Source organism: Macrobrachium nipponense, chromosome 48 (assembly GCF_015104395.2).
Source record: "Macrobrachium nipponense isolate FS-2020 chromosome 48, ASM1510439v2, whole genome shotgun sequence".
In the NCBI taxonomy this organism is placed as follows: domain Eukaryota; kingdom Metazoa; phylum Arthropoda; class Malacostraca; order Decapoda; family Palaemonidae; genus Macrobrachium; species Macrobrachium nipponense.
In genome coordinates, this window is record NC_087223.1 from 23,142,092 (window position 1) to 23,163,056 (window position 20,965).

The following is a 20,965-nucleotide window of genomic DNA, read 5'->3' on the forward strand; positions in this document are numbered from 1 at the left end:
AGAGACAGTGTTTGGAGGACCTTACTTTGACCCTAAACCTGATAAAGTCGTTGGGACTACTCGTGAACCTCGAGAAGTCACAGCTGATCCCCAGACAGAACTTAGTCTATCTGGGGATTCAGATGGATTCTCGGGGTTTTCGAGTATTTCCTTCGCAAGAGAGAATCGTGAGAGGCTTGGAGAAAGTCTCTCTCTTCTTAGGAAAGAACGAACTTCGGTGAGGGAATGGTTAAGGCTTCTAGGGACCCTTTCCTCGCTCGAACAGTTTCTTTCCTCTAGGAAGGACTTCATCTTCGTCCTCTTCAGTTCTTCCTTAAGGAGATCATGGAATTGGAAGACGGGACTTCTCTCCGACAGTTTCTCCTTCCAATAGAAAATGAAACCACACCTGGAATGGTGGTTTTTCCCCTCTAAAAGAGAACAAGGGAATCTCTCTGGAAGTTCCGAACCCAAGCCGAGTGTTATATTCAGACGCATCGGAGAAGGGTTGGGGAGCAACACTAGGACCGAGAGAAGTGTCAGGCACCTGGAAGGCAGCACAGGTGTGCTGGCACATAAATTGCAAAGAACTTCTAGCAGTACACTTGGCTCTAAAGTTCTTCGAACCATTTGTGACAAACAGTGTGGTCCAAGTGAACGTGGACAACACTACGCTCTTTCCTACATTCGGAAACAAGGAGGAACACACTCCTTGTTCCTATACGAAATAGCAAGAGATCTGCTACTTTTGGACTCGCAGAGGAACATCTCCCTCCTAACAAGATTTGTTCAGGGAACAAGGAACGTCAGGGCAGACAGGCTGAGCAGGAGAAAAACCAGGTCCTTCACATGGAGTGGACCCTTCACTCAGAAGTGTGTCAGAGTCTTTGGTCTCTTTGGGGCACTCCTCATGTAGACCTGTTCGCCACATTCTTTCCAAAAAGCTGGAAGTCTTTTTGCTCAGTGTGGAAGACCCAAGAGCTCTCGTGGTCGACGCCTTCCTGCTAGATTGGTCTCATGTAGACGTGTACGCTTTTCCCCCTTTCAAAATCCTGGGGCAAGTATGAAAAAAGTTTGTAACGTCCAATGGAACAAGAATGACCCTGATAGCCCCCTTTTGGCCAGCACAGGATTAGTTCGCAGAGGTGCTGGAGTGGACAGTAGACTTCCCCAGATCCCTTCCAAGAAGGATGGATCTTTCTCAGACAGCCACACTTCGGAGAGGTATCATCAAAACCTCCCCGCTCTCGCTCTGACTGCCTTTCGACTATCGAAAGACTTGTCAGAGCGAGAGGGTTTTCTCACAAGGCTGCAAGCGCTATCGCTAGAGCCCGCAGAGCTTCCACTAGACGAGTCTATCAGTCTAAGTGGGAGGTTTTTAGAAGGTGGTGTAAGTCTAAGAAGTTGTCCTCTCCAGTACCTCTGTAACCGAAATCGCTGATTTCCTTTTGTTCCTGAGAGAGGACTCTCACTTGTCTGATCTACTATAAAAGGATACAGAAGCATGCTTTTGGCAGTCTTCAGAAATAGAGGCTAGAGCTTGCTGACAATAAAGATCTACACGATCTTATTAGATCGTTTGAGACCACAAAGTCTAGAGAACCAGCTCCTCCCAGCTGGAACCTTGATGTGGTTCTCAAGTTCCTTTCGTCTGAAAGATTCGATCCTCATCATTTAGCTTCGTTTAGGGATTTAACAAGGAAATGCTGGTTTTCTCTTATCTCTGGCGACAGCCAAAAGAATTTGTGAACTTCATGCCCTAGAAGATGAAGTCGGATTCAACAGAGTCGGCCTTCTGCTTGTTTAGAACACTTTTTCTAGAGAAAAACAAAAAAAACGAAAACCCCTCGAATCCCTGGCCCAAGAGATTTGAGATTAAAGGCTTATCAAGTCTCGTTGGTAGAGAAGCAGCAAAGGTCTCTTTGCCCTGTAAGAGCCCTGAAGTTCTACTTGCACAGAAAGAAACAAATGGAGGCTCTAGACAAAGTCTTTGGTGTTCGATTAAAGACCCCTCAAGAATCATGTCAAAGAATGCGTTAGCTTCTTCGTAAGGAGCGTCATTACAGATGCTCACAAGTTCTGTCCTGACGACTCTTTTCCACTCTTAAGAGTGAAGGCTCATGAGGTAAGAGCAGTGGCGAACGTCTCTTGCTTTTCAGAAGAATATGTCGCTAAAGAAAATCCTTGATACGACATATTGGAGGTGCAACTCGGTATTTGCATCTCACTATCTGAAAGACGTTCGCGTGACCTACGAGAAATGTTTTTCTCTGGTCCATTCGTATCGGCGGATACGATACTGGGTACGGGAGCCAACACCAATCCTTAACTTTGTACATACCTTCTACTAGATATGTTTCTAGATTTCTGCTGACAAAGAGGGCTCGATGCTGCACAGGCGGCCAGTCACTGTTGTTCAGTAAGGAACTCTTGTGATATCTTTATGGAGGAGATATGGTAAAAAAATTTTTTTTTTAATTTTATTGTATGTATGTGTATTGTGTTTTCGAGTTATGGTTGTTGTAATGAGTTTGGGATAACTCAGAACAATTCTTTCTACTAACATGGTGGTTAGGATCAGGTGGTCTTGGGATGTGTGTGCTCCTTCATAAGGTGATTGTCATAGAAGTGGTCTAGTACCCATTGACAAAGTCCTTTCAGGCTCTGCTGAGTAGCGGTTCATACCCCATCGGCAGACCCACAAGAACTCTTAGCCATAGATCACATATCTCGCTAAAGTCTTGAGGTGATGCAGACTACCGGGCAACAGCCACGAAGTCTACCACCTATCTGGTAGGAACCAAGGTTTTTTTTTTTTTTCTTTTATACCTACAACATATGTTGTTTACCTGTCTATTCCATATTAGCTGTCTCTTACCCTCCACCAAAGGGTGCCAATCAGCTAAGTATATATCTGACAGGTAAGTTGATTGTATGAAAATGATATTGTTATGATACAATAAAGTTTCATACATACTTACCTGGTAGATATATACGATTAATGGCCCACCCAGCCTCCCCGCAGGAGACAGGTGGAAGAGAGAAAATATGATAGAAAACGGGAATGGTTCCTAGTCCTGCCACCCAGGGCAGGCCGGTAGATCACCTGACCTACCTGTAGCGAGTGGCGCGAAATTTGAATTTCTGTCGGGGACGACGGAGTCTTAGCTAAGTATATATCTGCCAGGTAAGTATGTATGAAACTTTATTGTATCATAACAATATCATATTTTTTTTTAACTTTTCCAGCGACCTGATCTCAAACTGGTTCTCATGAGTGCCACCTTGAATGCGGAACAGTTTTCCGAGTACTTCAACAACAGTCCGATGATTCACATACCAGGCTTTACCTTCCCTGTCACAGAATATTACTTAGAAGATGTCGTTGAAACCACAAGGTGAGGCATGGTTCCCTTCTGTCCAGGCCATTTCTATTTTATTGTAATTTTGCTCGCAATCAGTTGTATAATACAACGCTGTATTGACAAGTACTCAGTACAGGCAGTCCCCGGGTTACGAAGGGGGTTCCGTTCTTGAGACGCGTTGTAACCTGAAAATCGTTGTAAGCCGGAACATCACCAAAAATGCTGAGAAGACCTAACTTTTAATGCTTTGGGTGCATTCAAAACTGTGCAAACTGCATTCTTATTGCATTTTGCATCAAAAAAACCTTCAAATATTGATTATTTTGCATTTTTGGTGTCATATTTCCTCTGCCAGATGAGTGTTGTAGGCGTCATAACCCTGGAAATAATTTCTGATGAATATACGTAATTGAAAAGCGCCTTGACCTCGGAACGTCGTAAGCCGAACCCGTCGTAACCAGGGGACTGCCTGTAGTTCCTTCCCGTCCATTCACTGAACGATTTTGTAGTTAGTATAGTCTCAGCCTACTCTTGTTTGGGGTCTGATATACAGTAAAATACCGACTTGCGGCTGAAATGAACTTACAGCATATCGCTGGAACAGTTCCCCGCTCTAAATTGAGAACCTACTGTATATATTAACTTTGAAGTACCTGTTGTGTTCATGAAGAGTTTCTTTAAGAATTGAGATGATGTACAGATGATGTACACCCTGTTATTACTCACATGTATTAAGGTAAAACCTATTTTCCTCCATTTTTTAATTGTTATTATTGTAACTGAATTTGCAGTTTTATGAACTTTAAGGATTCACCATTAAATAGAAATCATTGCTGTACAAATGCTTGTTTTTGAACTCATGGATTGAGATGTGAATAATGATTAAAATTCTCTAAAGCGTTATAATTACAGAATGGTGCCTTTTACAGATTTGAATTTGAAAATGACCGGGAACTTCCTCCATGGAAAAGGCGGGCAATGAAGAAGGATCGTCAGTTTGAAGAAATGATTGCCCCGTATGTAAGGTAAGTGTCGTTGCTTTGAATATCTACGTCCCCTTGTTGGAGTCTAATACTCTTAATTATTCAGTTTCCAAAGGTGTAAGGCCCTTGTCTGGAGAGGTCAATATGTGAGTGGGTGATTATCTTGGATATTTATGAGGAAGCTAATAAATGTGTTAAATACTTCTTTCTCCTCTTCATTGTTATCATTATTATTCATGAAGTGCATCTGCTTGCAAGGACAAGAAATAAGACCCAGAACATGTGTTTGAAGCTTTTTTTTTATATATAGTTTTTCATGCCTAGCAAGCTAGAAGTGCAAATGAAAAACTATTGAGAGACTTCACTTTCATTGTTGCTTAGAGACTGAATACTAGTGCTGAACATCGTTGAGGACCGAGTATGACGTATCATAACATGGATGAGCCAAAAGGATGTAATATAAATGAAGAATACTAGACTTACAAGGCAAAGTTTCCTTAGAAAAGAGGACTGTGTTTTTGCAGTCGAATGCTACATCTTGTCTCTGCAGAGTTCATATCCTTGAGAGTTGGTGCTCGCAAAGTCATTTATTATAAAAAGAATTACCCAAGTTTACAAAAAAAAAATCTGCTTAACAAATGGTATTGTAAATGTTGGAAGGGAATGGTAGATTGAGTCATGTTTCTCCAAGATCCAGTGCCCCTCCCCCCACTCACCCCCCTCTTTTAGATTTGCACGCATCTTTTTGATATGTTATTAAGTACGAAAAGGTCCATTTATCTACTCTCTCAAGCAAGTGCATAAAGAATTGGGTTATAGCATGAAAGATAGACTGTATCTTGAATTGTATGGCATCACGTTGTGGTGGGAATCTATCTGGCTACCAAACCCACCCTCAATCACACTTGCCTCTTTACACTTAAGAATACAGCAGGACAATTGACCCATACCTACATATAGAACAAAAAAAAATACAATCACGTACTTACCTAACTCCAGATACTCAGGGCTAGGCAGTGCTGTCCACTGGATATAGGCTATAGGCTAGCCGACACACAACCACCGCCGATAACCAAACACAAATCAACCAGCTGAGACCCCACAACCCCACAACAACTCTACAACCCGACAAATCACTGCACAGAAGAACACCAACAGCCCAAAAGAACACGACAACCACATGACTTACCCCAGCACAACAACCCGCCAACACAAATACTCCCCAACCACCACTCACAGACACCGAAAATACCTACCAACCTCTTCTACTTCACCACAACCAGACAGACACACGCACAACAACTTTACAACATCAAAATCAATCAAATACCACAAAATCAACTAACCACCAAAGGATAACTGCTGCCAAGACCAACTCTGACTTCACTGAACGCCTTACTGCTCACAACTCTCATAGCAGACTCGCCACTGATCTACACAACAGAGCGCCACAACAGACACGCTTCTGACCGCCATTTAACCACTCCCATTCATTCTTCCACCAATCTCTCTCTCTCTCTCTCTCTCTCTCTCTCTCTCTCTCTCTCTCTCTCTCTCTCTCTCTCTCTCTCTCTCAACCCTTGGAGACATTGTCAAATATAAACTACTATCATTACTCCTCAATAACGTCAGGTCTTACTTTTGTCTGTGCATATTACTAGTTTGTATGATAGCCCACAAATGGAAATAAATTTGTGGTAAAGTTGCTAAAGTTTTCAGTCAAATTTTATGAGGCATTAGACTCAAATACTGTATTTAAGACATTAAAAACATTTCTTTTGAGGTGGAAATTTACAGCTGGTCACAACAAAGACTTACATCTCTAATTTCAGACAGCTTGAAAGCAGTGGAGATTATTCATGCCACACATTGGATCAGCTGTACAAAGCGTCGTCCGAGACCTTGAGCCTAGATCTCATTCTCGAGTTGCTGCACCACATCGCTCGGCAGAAACCAGGGGCTGTTCTCGTGTTCTTACCTGGATGGAATGAGATCTCCAAACTCAACACCATGATACAAAACGACGGGATGATGGGTGGCCGTGAGTATTTTGTGTTTTATACGTAAACGTAGTTGGTAGGTTCAATTTTCCTTTGGAAGTGCCTCAGTGGCATGGTTGGTATGGTGTTGGGGTGCCACCTCGGTGGCCGCGAGTTTGATTCTCGAACATTCCACTGAGGAGTGAGAGATGTGTATTTCTGGTGATAGAAGGTCACTCTCTACGTGGTTCGGAAGTCACGTAAAGCCGTTGGTCCCGTTGCTGAATAACCGCAGTTCCATGCAACGTAAAAACACCATACAAACAAACAATTTTCCTTTGGGAAATTTGTGGTGTCTGAAAAGCTAATTCCCCTCCTTGTAATGGTGCCAAACCAGAATGTAATTATTTGATATTTTAACTTGCTTTAACCAGACTCACTTAGTCCCATTTTTGGGGCTTCGTAGGGCATGCCTGAATAAATTGCACTTATAGATGAAAGGCAAAGGAGTTGGTCATCCAGGCAGAAAGAGACCAAATAAAACAGAAGAAAAACTGAGGGCAGATAGCAAAGCTGTTTGGGGCTTGGATGAAAGAGGAGGGTTGAGCTCTGGAATGATATAATTGCTTGGTGGGAGTGGCAGTAACTTGCATTAAGGGGGCCGGCCGGCTAATGCCATTTTTTGAGGACAGGACTTTGACATTCATACCAATTAATTATAAAAAAAGATGAAACAAAAATTGGAAAAAAGGGCTCTATTAGATTTTTCTATAATGTTTTTCTAAGTTTTATTTATCATAAATGAAGATCCATTTGCTCAAAGATTGTAGCCTGGGGCACAGTGTGATGTGTGCGACAGACAAGATGGGGGCGTTACTTACTACGCAACCCTCCCTCTCTCTTCACTAACTACTCTAATATCGCGTATATTATGATATTCTGTAATCATATTAGAGCAAATTTTCTCTGTCTGTATGTTAGTGAGATGTTTTGCTTGTCTTTTCCCCATTGGCATGACGAAATTCTTGCCGAAACAAATATAAACATTCGTAAAAGCAAGCGAATGTCAGAGGGGAAACTCGAACGTGTACACTACATGGGGTTTGTGTTCGCACTGCATCGTGGTTGGTAGCTGACTTCCCTTCTGCGACTCATGGAATCTCTACAGATGCCATTGCTCACAATTTCTTTGACAATAATTATAAAAATTTATGATAACAGAAGAAATATTGCATTTTCTTGTACAGATCAATGTTTTTGGCTTCTTGAGTTACGTTTACTAATTATCCTGTAACTACGAAAGTAAGAGGAATTTTGACGAAATTTTTCGTATATGTATTCTGCATTGCCATACAAAGCTCCATGAATTTTTTCATCACTGCATTTTTCGCCCTATATCCCCATATATAAGGTTTCTGGCTGGCCCCCGTAAGTCCCAAAGCTGACAAGCCATGACTCTGCCATATAATACAATGAAGTATTTGATCAATAATGGTCACAAGTTGAGCGCCTCAGTGGTGTGATCAGTATGGTCTTGGCTTGCCACCTCGGTGGCTGCAAGTTCGATTCTCAGGCATTCCACTGAGGTGTTAGAGATGTGTATTTCTGGTGATAGAAGTTCACTCTCGACGTGGTTCGGAAGTCACGTAAAGCCGTTGGTCCTGTTGCTGAATAACCACTGGTTCCATACAACATAAAAATGCCTTATAAACAAACAAACAAACAAACAATGGTCAGAAGTTTCAAAACAAATTTGTTTCCTCTTTTCAGGAAACACACTTGTGATTCCATTGCACTCCATGATGCCCACAGTCAACCAGAGAGAAGTTTTCGATAGGCCTCCACAAGGTACGTGTAGAATTACCCAGTTGTTTTTTTCTTAAACTATATACTGTATTCAGTACTTGAAGATTTATCCAGTTATGTTAATAAACTTCAGTACACTTGTTTTAGATCATATAATTTCATAGGTTAATTTCTATGCCTTGTGAAAGACTCTGTGTGAAAATGAAGAATGAATTAGCATCTCTTTCCAGTAAATTACTACATATATCCATTGTTAACTATGGATATAGAGTATTCAAATAGGTCAGTGTTGAATAGCTGTAAAAAAGGTTAAGGTTGAGTATAGTACATTGCAGATGAGATCACTTAAAGTGAATCATATAATAGTTAGTGGACTTTATTAAACTAAATGCAAATGTTTTTAGAAGAATATCTGTTGGAATTGTTTTCATAATGTCTTTAATGATGAAATATTGCAAAAACTGTTGAAGAAACTTTAATGGTGGGTAAACAGAATTTTGCAGGTCAACAATTGCTTCCATTTCAGGTGTGCGCAAGATAGTGTTAGCAACCAACATCGCAGAAACGAGCATAACTATAGACGACATAGTCTACGTGATAGATAGTGGCTGGATCAAGATGAAGAATTATGATAGAGAGGGTAACGTGCAAACTCTCATGCCGGAATGGGTAACTCACGCAAATGCCAAACAGCGCAGAGGGCGAGCCGGAAGGTGAGTTTCTCCTCTGCGGTGTGTTGGTAGAATGGTTCCTTGCCTTTATTGTGGATAATTTTTAACATGCCAAAAATAGGCAGTTATAAGTATTTTTAGAGAGGTGTCGAGTACTAGCGAATTTTAGAGTACAGGCAGTCCCCGGGTTACGACGGGGGTTCCGTTCTTGAGACGCGTCGTAAGCCGAAAATCGTCGTAAGCCAGAACATTGTCAAAAATCCTAAGAAAACCTTACTTTTAATGCTTTGTGTGCATTCAAAACTATGTAAACTGCATTCTTATTGCATTTTTCATAAAAAAAAACTTTAAATATTGATTATTTTGCATTTTTGGTGTCATATTTCATCTGCCAGATCAGCGTTTGTAGGCGTCGTAACTGGAACATGCGTCGTAACCCTGGAAATAATTTCTGATGAATATAATTGAAAAGCATCGTAACCTCGGAACGTCGTAAGCCAAGACCGTCATAACCCGGGGACTGCCTGTAATGTTATTTGAAGTATGTTTCAAATGAATTTTTGCTCATTTTGAAAGACACTCAGTTCATAATTGTACATATTTTTCTTCTTCTTGTTCTTGTACAGGGTTCAAGAAGGCATCTGTTATCACCTATTCACACGCGTCAGAGAGAAACTCATGGACGAGTACCCACTGCCAGAGATTTTACGCACCGCGGACTCGAGGAAATCATACTGCATGTCAAGATCCTTCGGCTGGGCTCGGTCAAACCTTCCTGTCAAAAATTATGATGCCACCAGATGAGTCTGTTGTGGACTCGTCATTAAAGGTAGGGGAGGTCTTGGGTCTCAGAGCTGCAGACGTAGGGAGTCTTTTTCTCAGAACTGCAGACATGTTCTTGCATTGGAATTTTTCTAATTTTTGTAAATGTCATTTAAGTATTAATGTAGTATGTCTGACAGCATTGATGGTTTTGGTTGTTACAATAACTTTTTCAGAATAAAGTATTTTTTTTTTTAACCCTCTTACGCCGATTGGACGTATTAAACGTCGAGTCAAAATGTCTCACCCAGTATGCTAGATTGGAAGTATCATACGTCGGCTCAAAAAAGTTTTTTTAAAAATTCGCGGAAAAATACTATAGGCCTACCAGCCGAAAACTTTTGTATCACGCTCCTTGGGGATGCTGGGAGTTCACGGATCAAGGCGTTGTTTTGTTTACAATCGCTACGCAGGCGCGCAAGCGCGAAAGCGCGAATTTCTTTCTTATCACACTAAAAAGTATCAGTGACACATCTCGGAAATTATTTCGTCACTTTGACATAATTTTTGCACCATTTTAAATTATCCTTTACATGAAGTATTATATAGAAAATGTGGCGCAATTTTCATGTAAAATACAACAAAAAATACTCATGATTGTAGCTTTTATCAGTTTTGAGATATTTTCATATAAATAACGATAAGTGCAAAAATTTCAACCTTCAGTCAACTTTTGACTCTACAGAAAATGGTCGAGAAACGCAATTGTAAGCTAAAATTCTTATATTATAGTAATATTCAATCATTTTCAATCATTTGCCTTCATTTTGCAACAAATTTGACGTCTCTAGCACAATATTTCGATTATGGTGAATTTATGAAAAAACTTTTCCTTACGTTCGTGCGATAACTCTTCCGATAAATTTTTTTCGTGCGATTGTCCTAATGTTTGCACCCTTTTAAATTTGCCGTTTTTACCAAAATAAAGTTTTTATATATGAAATGTGCGCAATTTCATGCACAATACAACCAAAAACAACCCATGGTTGTAGCTTTATCAGATTCGAATATTTTCATATAAATACGCTAAGTGCAAAAATTTCAACTTTCGGTCAACTTTGACTCTACCGAAATGGTCGAAAAACGCAATTGTAAGCTAAACCTCTTATATTCTAGTAATATTCAATCATTACCTTCATTTTTGCAACGACTTGGAAGTCTCTAGCACAATATTTCGATTTATGGTGAATTTATGAAAAAAAAAAAAAAAAACAAAAAAAAAAAAACATTTTCCTTACGTTCGCGCGGGTAACTCTTCCGAAAAAATCAGAATTTTTTGTCGCGATTGTCGAAATGTTTGCACCATTAAAATTAGCTGTTACATAAGGTTTTATATATGAAAATGTGCACAATTTCATGTAGAATACAACTAAAAATGATTGAAGGTTGTAGCTTTTCTCTTTTTTAGAAATATTTGCATATAAATCACGATAAATAGAAAAAAAAACCACGTTCGGTCAAATTTGACTCTACCGAAATAGTTGAAAAACGCAATTGTAAGCTAAAACTCTTACGGCCTAGTAATATTCCGTCATTTTTCTTCATTTTGAAACATATTTGAAGTCTCTAAAACAAAACAATATTGTGATTTATTGTGAATTTTTGAAAAATATATTTACCTTCACTACGCGCGCCGATTCGCGGCCGCAAGTCTCCGAAATACGTACATTGCATTATCCTAATATTTGCTCCTTTTCATATTAGCCTTTTTATAGAGTTTTATATATCAAAATGTGCGCAAATTCATGAAAAATCAATAAAAAATAATTGAAGGTTGTAGCTTTTTCCATCTCCGAAATATGTGCATATAAAAAAATATATATATCAAAATTTCGACATTCGGTCAAATTTAACTCGTCCGAAATGGTCGAATCTGCAATTCTAATCTAAAACTCTACAGTATCGTAATATTCAATCCTTGTCTTAATTTTGAAACAAATTGGAAGTCTCTAGAACAATATTTAGAATTACGGTGAATTTTTGAAAATAACATTTTTTTACGTCCGCGCGTTACGAATTCGTACATCATTTTGTGATAATATTTTTCCGGTGTTGATTTTATTGTTTACTATATATTATATATCAAAAGGATTGCAATTTAGTGTACAATACAACGAAAAAAAAGTAACTCGTTAGCTTTGACCGTTTTTTGCACAGCGTGATTTGAATACAATTATCTATGAAGTTTTTTTTTTTTTTTTTTTTCGCTACCATATATCGCATTATTTACATATGATAATGATATTATTTTTATTTTTCATTTCTGATGATTGCATACTAAACTTCAGGCAATGGAAAAAAAATGAGCCAAAAATGAACTCTTAATCTTCAAAACTAAGCGCGCTGTGAGTTTTGAAAAAATTATTTTTTCCGCTTCCACGCTCACTCCAAACCGGCGCCGGCATACAGGGGAGAGATTTTGATTTTTAGGGCTTCGGCGTAAGAGGGTTAATCTGTCCCAGGTAGATGCATCCATTCCCTCTGCTTTACTCAAAATTTAACCTCTCATTTAAGAACAAATTGTTTGGGAGAGATGTCGAAGAATCTAAAAATGCCCCTAAGTTGTTTTGAATTAATTTATGATGATAACAGAGCTACCATGACCCTGTCCCTTTTACTTTTCATTTTCCTTTGGTCTCTTCCACCTCAACTGTCTGGTTTGTTCAGGTCTGTCTTAAACCAGTTTCCACTTAGATAGACGTGTCCTCTGTATCTTTTTATCCAACTGCATGCATCACTTTACAAAAGAGTTGGAAGATTCAAATTCTAGGAGCTTGAAAGCAGAATGATTAAACAGTTAGTGAGATCACAGTCACACTTAACGATGTGAAGTGAAGGTCTGAAGGATTATCATAAGGGTTCAAAACTGAGGCATTGAATAATGAAATAAGATAGATACCAGGTAGGAAGAGACTAATACGACAAAGAGAAATAAGTGAAAGATATCATTGAAGCTGTTGGCGAAAGGAAGCTTGCAAGAGGTCTTTTGTGCCAGATAAAATACGATGTACAAGCCACACTATGGTAGTTGGTACTTTAATTTAATATTAATTAGAAAATTATGAAAGTAGGAAGTTGTGAAATGAATATACATATAAAGATAATTATCTAGTTTGTGTATTTTTTTATTTTTTTTACAGATGTTGGAAACTATCAATGCTCTCGACGAGAGTGAAAACCTCACTCCGTTGGGTTTCCACTTGGCACGACTGCCAATTGATCCTCTCACTGGCCGTATGCTTCTCATGGCTGCGATATTTTCTTGTGTTGGGCCCATTTTGACAGTGGCTGCCTGCTTGTCATTCAAGGATCCTTTCGTTGTTCCTTTGGTAAGTGAATGTGTCGTGTATAAACGACCATTTGTATGTTGAAGTGAATGCTGTCGATCAATAGGTAATTGTGAGGTACCATAAGAAAGATTTTTTGGCATGATATAGTTGTTAAATAAACTTATATATAATAGTGGTGGAATTTTCAGTAAATTTTACATTTGATGTCACTCATCTTTTAATCATTGTTCAGATATACTCTTGTTTTTTTGCAAATTTGAATTAATTTGTAGATCTGGTTTGACTTTAGTTCCTTATACTTTAGAGTGGAAATCCATATCTTCGTACAAAGTTTTATCTTATTTTGATACTGCTGAACATTTTTAAGATTTGCAGATCTATGAACATGTGAGTAGAGTGAGCTTTGTAATGTTTTTTTGAACTAAGACTGTAAGTTTGAATAGTTTGGTCATGAAGTTTTTCACTTGACAATAATTGAAAGAAACACGTCACTATGTTTTGCATTTCGTTTCTGGCAGGGCAAAGAGAAAATAGTAGACGCTATCAAGAAGCGGTTCAGCAAGAACACCAAGAGTGATCACATGATGTACGTGTACGTGTACGATGGATGGGAACGGGCTTGTCAGGCACACAATGATCGACAGTTTGTCCGGGAAAACTTCCTTTCAACTGCTGTCCTGTATCAACTCAAGTAAGTTGATATACTATTTTGAAGTAAAGAAATCATGACGGAGAATATCTCGTTCATCTCTGAGATTGGGTTTCTCAATGTTGTCGACCTGGAAGGTACTTCTAAAAGTTCCTTGCAGTATCTGTTTGGCCCTCCCCGAGGCCTCTTTTAGTAGTGCAAGTCATTGATCTGGTAGACTAATGTATTATTGTAATAATTTAGTCTGCCACTGCAAATATCTATGGGGGATGGGGGCTTCTGCTTCCAGTATGTTTTATATATTACATTCAGCATTGCCAGATTTTCCTTAACCTGTTAATGATAATTATACTAATCAGAAAAGTGGGCATAGCAAAAACCATAAAAATAATGTGGTTAAGCCAAGAAAATCTGATGAACTGATGAGCTAATTTGTACTTTTCACATTTTTTAAATTAGAATTTAACTTTTTTTTCTTTCTTTCTTTTTTTTCCCAAGAAAAGTAATGTTTCCTCCTTCCACAGGAACATGCGTCAACAATTCATGGGTCTTTTGTACGATCACAAATTTGTGAACATCAAAAATCCTCGGTCAGGTAAGGCCAGGCTTACGGTCTCGCAGAATCTTTCTTATCTTCATAAACTCCTGGTAGGTTTGGTGTTGTAAAACCATTTAGGTTGATTTCCTGCACAGTTTTGCTATTTAAAATAATCCAAATTCATTCCAAGCACAACATTGCTATTGAAAATAGCTTCTGATTCATTCCTAGGGAAGTTTTGTTATTTAGAATCATCCAGACCAATTCCTCGTAAACTATGACTGTTGATTGCCTCAGCTCATTCTTGGTACAGTTTGGCTATTGGGATCATATCAAGATTACTTATGGTTTCAAATTTAGTATGTACTAGAATCATTATTGATGTTCACAATTCATCTATATAAAATGCACTGATATCAAAGTATTCCTGGGTATGCAATGAGTATTCGTGTAGATACATAGATAGTTACAAGGAGTTACAAAGATTAGCATGTCTCAAAGACTTATTATTACATCCGAGGAGACATCATATGTTCACTTATCTTTAGGAGCAAGTTTTATTGTTCATTCACAGTGTCCTAATGATTTTGTCTAGCTTTCTTTAACTCACACTGTTGCTGTGTACAATTTCTGTTAAGTTCCTCATTGGACGAGTGGTTTTCGTGCTCGGCTGCCAATCCAGTGGTCTGAAGTTCGAGGAATTTATTTCTGGTGATAGAAATTTATTTCTTGATATGGTGTGGTTCGGATCCCAAAATAAGATGTAGGTCCTGTTGCTAGGTGACCAATTGGTTCCTACCCACGTTAAAAATATCTAATAATTCGGGGCCAGCCCTAGGAGAGCTGTTAATCAGCTCACTGGTCTGGTAAAACTAAGATATACTTAACTTAATTTCAATGGTGGAAGTTTATTCCATGTGTCACATATCTTATAAGTAAAGAGGCTTCCACAATTGTATGTGCTGTACCTCTTCAGTTCTAGTTTCCATCCATTATTTTTTTTTATTTATTTTTTTTTGCATAGTCACTTTCATTGGCATTTGGTTCCATCATTGAGTCTCACGACAACGTTTTTTTTCTCCACCCGCTTGCAGAAGAGGCCAATCGTAATTCTGACAACCTCGCTCTAGTCAGAGCCATCATAACTGCTGGCCTTTACCCGAACGTAACAAGAGCGCTGCCCGTGAGGAAACCGAAGCCCAACAGAAATCCGCCCATGCTCACGGCTTACGAACGCCGCGTACATCTCCACCCAAAGTCGGTCAATGAAAAAGAGGGTCTTTTCGAGAGTCCTTGGCTGATGTACAGAGAGAAAATCAAGTCTAGTAAGGTAGGTTGTAGTATGTTGAGTCGTTACTTTTCATTTGGTTATCCGTATTGATTTTTTTTTTTGCTCAATTTTATCTCTCATATTCATTGTTATTCATTCATATTTGTTTCTCTTTTTCCTACTTGAAAGTTTGTACATTTCAGTAAAAAATTGGAAGCAATAAGAATAATGGTACATTGTAATATCTCTAGGTCCTCATGTAGTGGGACTTTTTGTGAAACTTGCCCTCATCTCATGTTAATGCTAACAATTGTTTGTAATCAAATATACCTTAATTCATGTTACACTATTTGCTCTGTTCTTCACCTGCTTGGTATTATTCAGTATTAGCCATAAATCTTTTGTTATTATCAAATAATCCCCTGGTATTATTGATCTTCTTCCCTTTTATAAATTACCTTCCTCTCTGTTGTTTATATTTGTCTGCGTGTTCATGTATTCAATTTACTTTTCCAGGTCTATATTCATGATTCCTCTATGGTACCAAATTACCCCCTCCTCTTCTTTGGTAAAAAGCTGAATTACAACTCCCAGGATTCACTCATAGATGTGGATGGGTTTGTCCGTGTAAGAGCCTCTGAGCACGTGGCGCACCTTGTGAAGGTAAGCGACAGAAGATGCAGTTAACAAATTTGGGGGAACCAATTCAAGAAATATTTAAGAATATCTTTTTGTTTCATTCAAGTTAGCAGCCCCTTTTTTTATGAATTGATAGTCATCTGTTATTATTTTATGTGAATGAACAAAGAATAAACATGTTCTCAGTTTTGGAGAACTTACTCCTCAAATACAGGCCCTCCTCTACTTATGAATGTTCTACTTACGAACTTTCAGAGATACGAACAAGCGTCATCGTAAATTAAAACTGTACTTTACTGTATTATTATCATAATTTGCTTAATGTATGTGATGTATTTAGGTTTAATATATTATTCTATTAATAAAATACTTTATGAAATACAGTACAGTACTAGTAGTATTGTGTTTCAGTATGAAAAAACAAAAATAATACTGTATGTATTGAACTGTAGCTTTGTGGTCTGAATGTTGGGCCTCTATTTCAGTAGTTGGTGGGTGGAATCCCCAAGGAAGGGTATTGCTAGCATCTACTTTCAGGGTGCTACTGCTTGTTTATAATGTGTACACTACCTCAGGCCTGTTTGGGGAGGAGGATTAAATGTGTCCACTCACTGCAGGTGGCGTGTTGGGGCGTGGTGGAAATTGTACTTAGGTGTGCAGTGCTTCTTGCTTTGGAATACCGTTCAGCGCCTCAGTGGCGTGATCGATATGATCTTGGCCCGCCACCTCGGTGGCTGCGAGTTTGATTCCCGGACATTCCATTGAGGAGTGAGAGATGTGTATTTCTGGTGATAGAAGTTCACTCTCGACGTGGTTCGGAAGTCACGTAAAGCCGTGGGTCCCGTTGCTGAACAACCACTGGTTCCATGCAGTGTAAAAACACCATACAAACAAACAAATGAACCGTTCATATGCAGTGACGCATCGGGATTATCTCCATTTGTGATCTCTGCAGTTGTGTGGTGTAAATGTGTCTGGTGCTTCAGTGGTCAACATTTCAAATTCCCAAGGAATGAGGTTACATATTTGTTAGCGTGAATGATGACCATTTTCTGATGGGAAAATGTTTATGGCAATATTTTGACAAACAGCGCCATCACTGTGAGAGCTGAAGTATTTTAATAGTACTCTGGTCTGGTTAAAGTACTTAATGGTACTTAATGGTAATATCAAGGCCATATCATGAGTATCAGAATACAGTCTGCCAGTTAGGGAGCAAAAGGTTGAGAAAGAAAATTTCTTTGGACTGTAAAGGTCTACTCGTACAACACCTCACAAAAACAGTGGGGACGACTAAGCATGATTACTGTACATTTTTGTGAACACAACAGCCACCTGTGGCTTCCAATGACTTGCTTGTATTATGCAAATAGGAATTCCCAAGAAGTTTGTATGGTAAATTTCGCTATGTTCCAAGTATCATGCCATACTTCTGTGGCTGTTATGAATCTTGATTCGGAAACAGTTGGTGCTTTTGGTCCTGTTGAATATGTTTTGGGCAGCATACTGAAGATTTCATGATGGCTTCTTTTGCAGTATCTCATGTGTTTTTACAGAGCTTGTATAGTAGTAGTAGTAACTGGGAAAAATGAGTATTGAGGCAAGTGTTACCTATTTCATTTGCGCCCTCAGTTAAGTTAGAGATCCCCCTTCAGATAAGCTCACGGGATCAGAGTTGGTAGATTAAGGGAGAGCAGCCCAGGATGAAATTTGAATTAAAGACAAAGGTTGTGAAGTAAGGAAGACCAATTCTCCAGCAAAAGCATAGATAGTAGAAGCGACTGGGGAAGGTTACTGGAGAGAATGAAAATAGTAGGTGATTGGGTGGATCCATGGGGAAACCCACTAGTACTTTATTTGGGAGAGATTAAAAGTGAGAACTAAGTTTATAGAAGAAAGTTTTAAGTCCTAAGCAAAAAGTTAGAGTAACCGACTTATGCTAGTTTACCAAATGCCTTGGTGATGTCAAACGTGCTCCCAGAAGATTCCCTGTAGTGCCACGTAGAAGATAACCCAACATCAGTGAGGCAGGAAAGAAGGTGAACACTTACCAATCCAAACAAGGCAGATCATGTTCAAGGGGTTTTAAGAAGTGAAAAGGCATTGAACCAGTAGTTGAACGGAGTAGGGCAGTCACTCTTTCTTGAGCTGAACTAGTATACATGTTTCCAAGATGAAATCTAAATGCAAACTGTAATGTTAAGGTGAAAAGGATGGCAAGGCACAAGAGCCTGCTCATCTGCAAACTCATTGAGGAATTGTGCTGGAATATTAACGAGGACTGATGCAGGAACCCTTTCGATCTTCCTTGAGGTAAAGTTCTTGGGTATTGGTAAGAAACTATTTTTAAGGCATACTTTACTAATTGGTAAGGGAGGAACTGACAAGAGTCTTTCCAACAGAGTTTGCGAGATGAGTTAGACCGCCTTCTCGAGTACAAGATCAGTCACCCTGGAATGACCAAGTGGAACCGGTCATCCAAGGAAGGAGCGCTTCTACACACGATTGTCGACCTAATATCGAGTGAAAAAATAACGGGAAATTACGAAGAGGATGAGTATCAAGATGAATATGACGATTATTGATTTATTTATTAGTCTAGTGTTCACAATGTTCTGTGACAAATCATTTCATTTTTCTCTTCTCACGACTACTATCGTTTCTGAATCTCTGAACTTTTATAGACTGGCAGATTATCTACAGAACTTTTCTTAGTTTCTTATGATTTTTACTGTATGAAGAATAAACCGTACATGTAAAAAGGACTGTTAATATTCCTTTACAGATGTACTCTTAGATTTTTAACATGTTGAATTTTCATCTGAAAAAAATTGCCTCTGCAAAATGAAACCTCTGTATGGAGGCCTGATCTTTATACCAAACTATTGTATTGTCTATAGCACTATCACATCAGACATTGAATTGTCATATTAAAAAGTTCCAAGTGTGGTTGTCTTTACTTATTATCATGATTTTCATATAGTATAAGCTAAGTTGCAATGAAATTTTCAAGCGTTGTGATGAAATAAAAGAAGGTAAAATAAAATTCCAGATAACTGAGGTCTTTAGCTCAAGGAAACAGCAGATGTTTAATGCGAGGTCTGTTGTCTGCAGAGGGTGAAAATAAATGTACTCCCATTGCAACTATGCAAAGGTTATTCTCCCAACAGCTACATCATAAATCTAAAACCAGACTACAGTTCTCAAGGTGGGATGACTGCAAGACAATTACTACTACTACTACTACTACTACTGTGGTTTGCATGAAATTTGATATCCTGTTGGCCAATGTTTGCCAGGAAGGCATTTGGCTTTGCATCTGGTGCATGGTACTTGCTAAAGTCTCCCATTTTCTTCTTAATGCTGTGTTCTCTTTCTCACCTGATTCCTTGCTCAGGCAGGTAGTGACCACTTTTTTGCTTTGCAGCTCCTTTCAATCCAACCTGTGTTGCTCTCTGCATTTTGATTTTTATCCTTTATTTTGTGTTTTTATTATTATTATTATTTTTTTTCTCTCTCTCTATCACAGCCCTCTAATTCGACTGACTGGGTGGTATTTATAGTGTGGGGTTCCGGGTTGCATCCTGCCTCCTTAGGAGTCCAACTTTTCTTACTATGTGTGCCGTTTCTAGGATCACACACTTCTGCATGAGTCCTGGAGCTACTTCAGCGTCTATTTTTTCTAGATTCCTTTTCAGGGATCTTGGTATCGTGCCTCTTCAACTCTGGTGTCCCATGGTATTGCGACATCAATGAGTGATACTTTCTTCTTGACTTTGTCAATTAACGTCACGTCTGGTCTGTTTGCATGTATCACCCTATCCGTTCTGATACCATAGTCCCAGAGGATCTTTGCCTGATTGTTTTCTATCACTCCTTCAGGTTGGTGCTCATACCACTTATTTACTGCCAAGGGTAGCTGATGTTTCTTGCACAGGCTCCAGTGGAGGGCTTTTGCCACTGAATCATGCCTCTTTTTTGTACTGGTTCTGTGTAAGTGCCGGGCATTCGCTTGCTATGTGGTTTATGGTTTCATTTTTCGTATTGCACTTCCTACATATGGGAGAGATGTTATTTCCGTCTATCGTTCTTTGAACATATCTGGTTCTTAGGGCCTGATCTGTGCCGCTGTTATCATTCCTTCAGTTTCCTTCTTTAGCTCTCCCCTCTGTAGCCATTGCCAATTGTCATTGCTGGCTAGTTCTTTAGTCTGTCTCATGTATTGTCCGTGCATTGGTTTGTTGTGCCAGTCCTCTGTTCTGTCTGTCTTTCTCCTGTCTCTGTATATTTCTGGGTCTTCGTCTACTTTTATTAGTCCTTCTTCCCATGCACTCTTTAGCCACTCGTCTTCACTGGTTTTCAGATATTGCCCCAGTGCTCTGTTTTCGATGTTGACGCAGTCCTCTATACTTAGTAGTCCTCTCCCTCCTTCCTTCCGTGTTATGTATAGTCTGTCCGTATTTGCTCTTGGGTGTAGTGCTTTGTGTATTGTCATATGTTTCCTGGTTTTCTGATCTATTGCTGCGGAGTTCTGCCTTCATCCATTCCACAATTCCTGCGCTGTATCTGATTACTGGCACTGCCGTGTGTTTATGGCTTTTATCATATTTCCGGCGTTGAGTTTTGACTTGAGTATCGCCTTGAGTCTCTGCATATATTCTTTCCTGATCGTGTCCTTCATCTCTTGGTGTTTTATATCCCCTCCTTCCATTATTCCCAGGTATTTGTATCTTGTCTCATCTATGTGTTTGATGTTGCTCCCATCTGGTAGCTTTATCCCTTCAGTTCTCATTACTTTTCCTTTTTGTATGTTGACTAAGGCGCATTTTTCTATTCCAAACTCCATCCTGATGTCCCCAGATACAATCCTTACAGTCTGGATTAGGGTATCTATTTCCTTGATGCTCTTACCGTACAGCTTGATGTCGTCCATGAACATCAGATGGTTGATTCTGTTTCCTCTTTTCTTGAGTT

General features: G+C 39.1%; 1 protein-coding gene across 1 annotated transcript; it reads left to right on the plus strand.

Moving 5' to 3' along the window:
- Positions 1–3,228: 3,228 nt before the first annotated feature.
- Positions 3,229–18,753, plus strand: LOC135205127 (ATP-dependent DNA/RNA helicase DHX36-like; the record flags this gene model as incomplete). The annotated part of the gene is given in 14 exon segments (XM_064235480.1): positions 3,229–3,377; positions 4,274–4,369; positions 6,160–6,368; positions 8,077–8,154; positions 8,639–8,825; positions 9,410–9,500; positions 9,503–9,554; positions 9,557–9,612; positions 12,746–12,934; positions 13,414–13,586; positions 14,069–14,139; positions 15,177–15,412; positions 15,869–16,015; positions 18,394–18,753. Coding segments are annotated over 14 exon segments (1,917 nt in total), but the record flags the coding sequence as incomplete, so codon positions are not given.
- Positions 18,754–20,965: the final 2,212 nt, after the last annotated feature.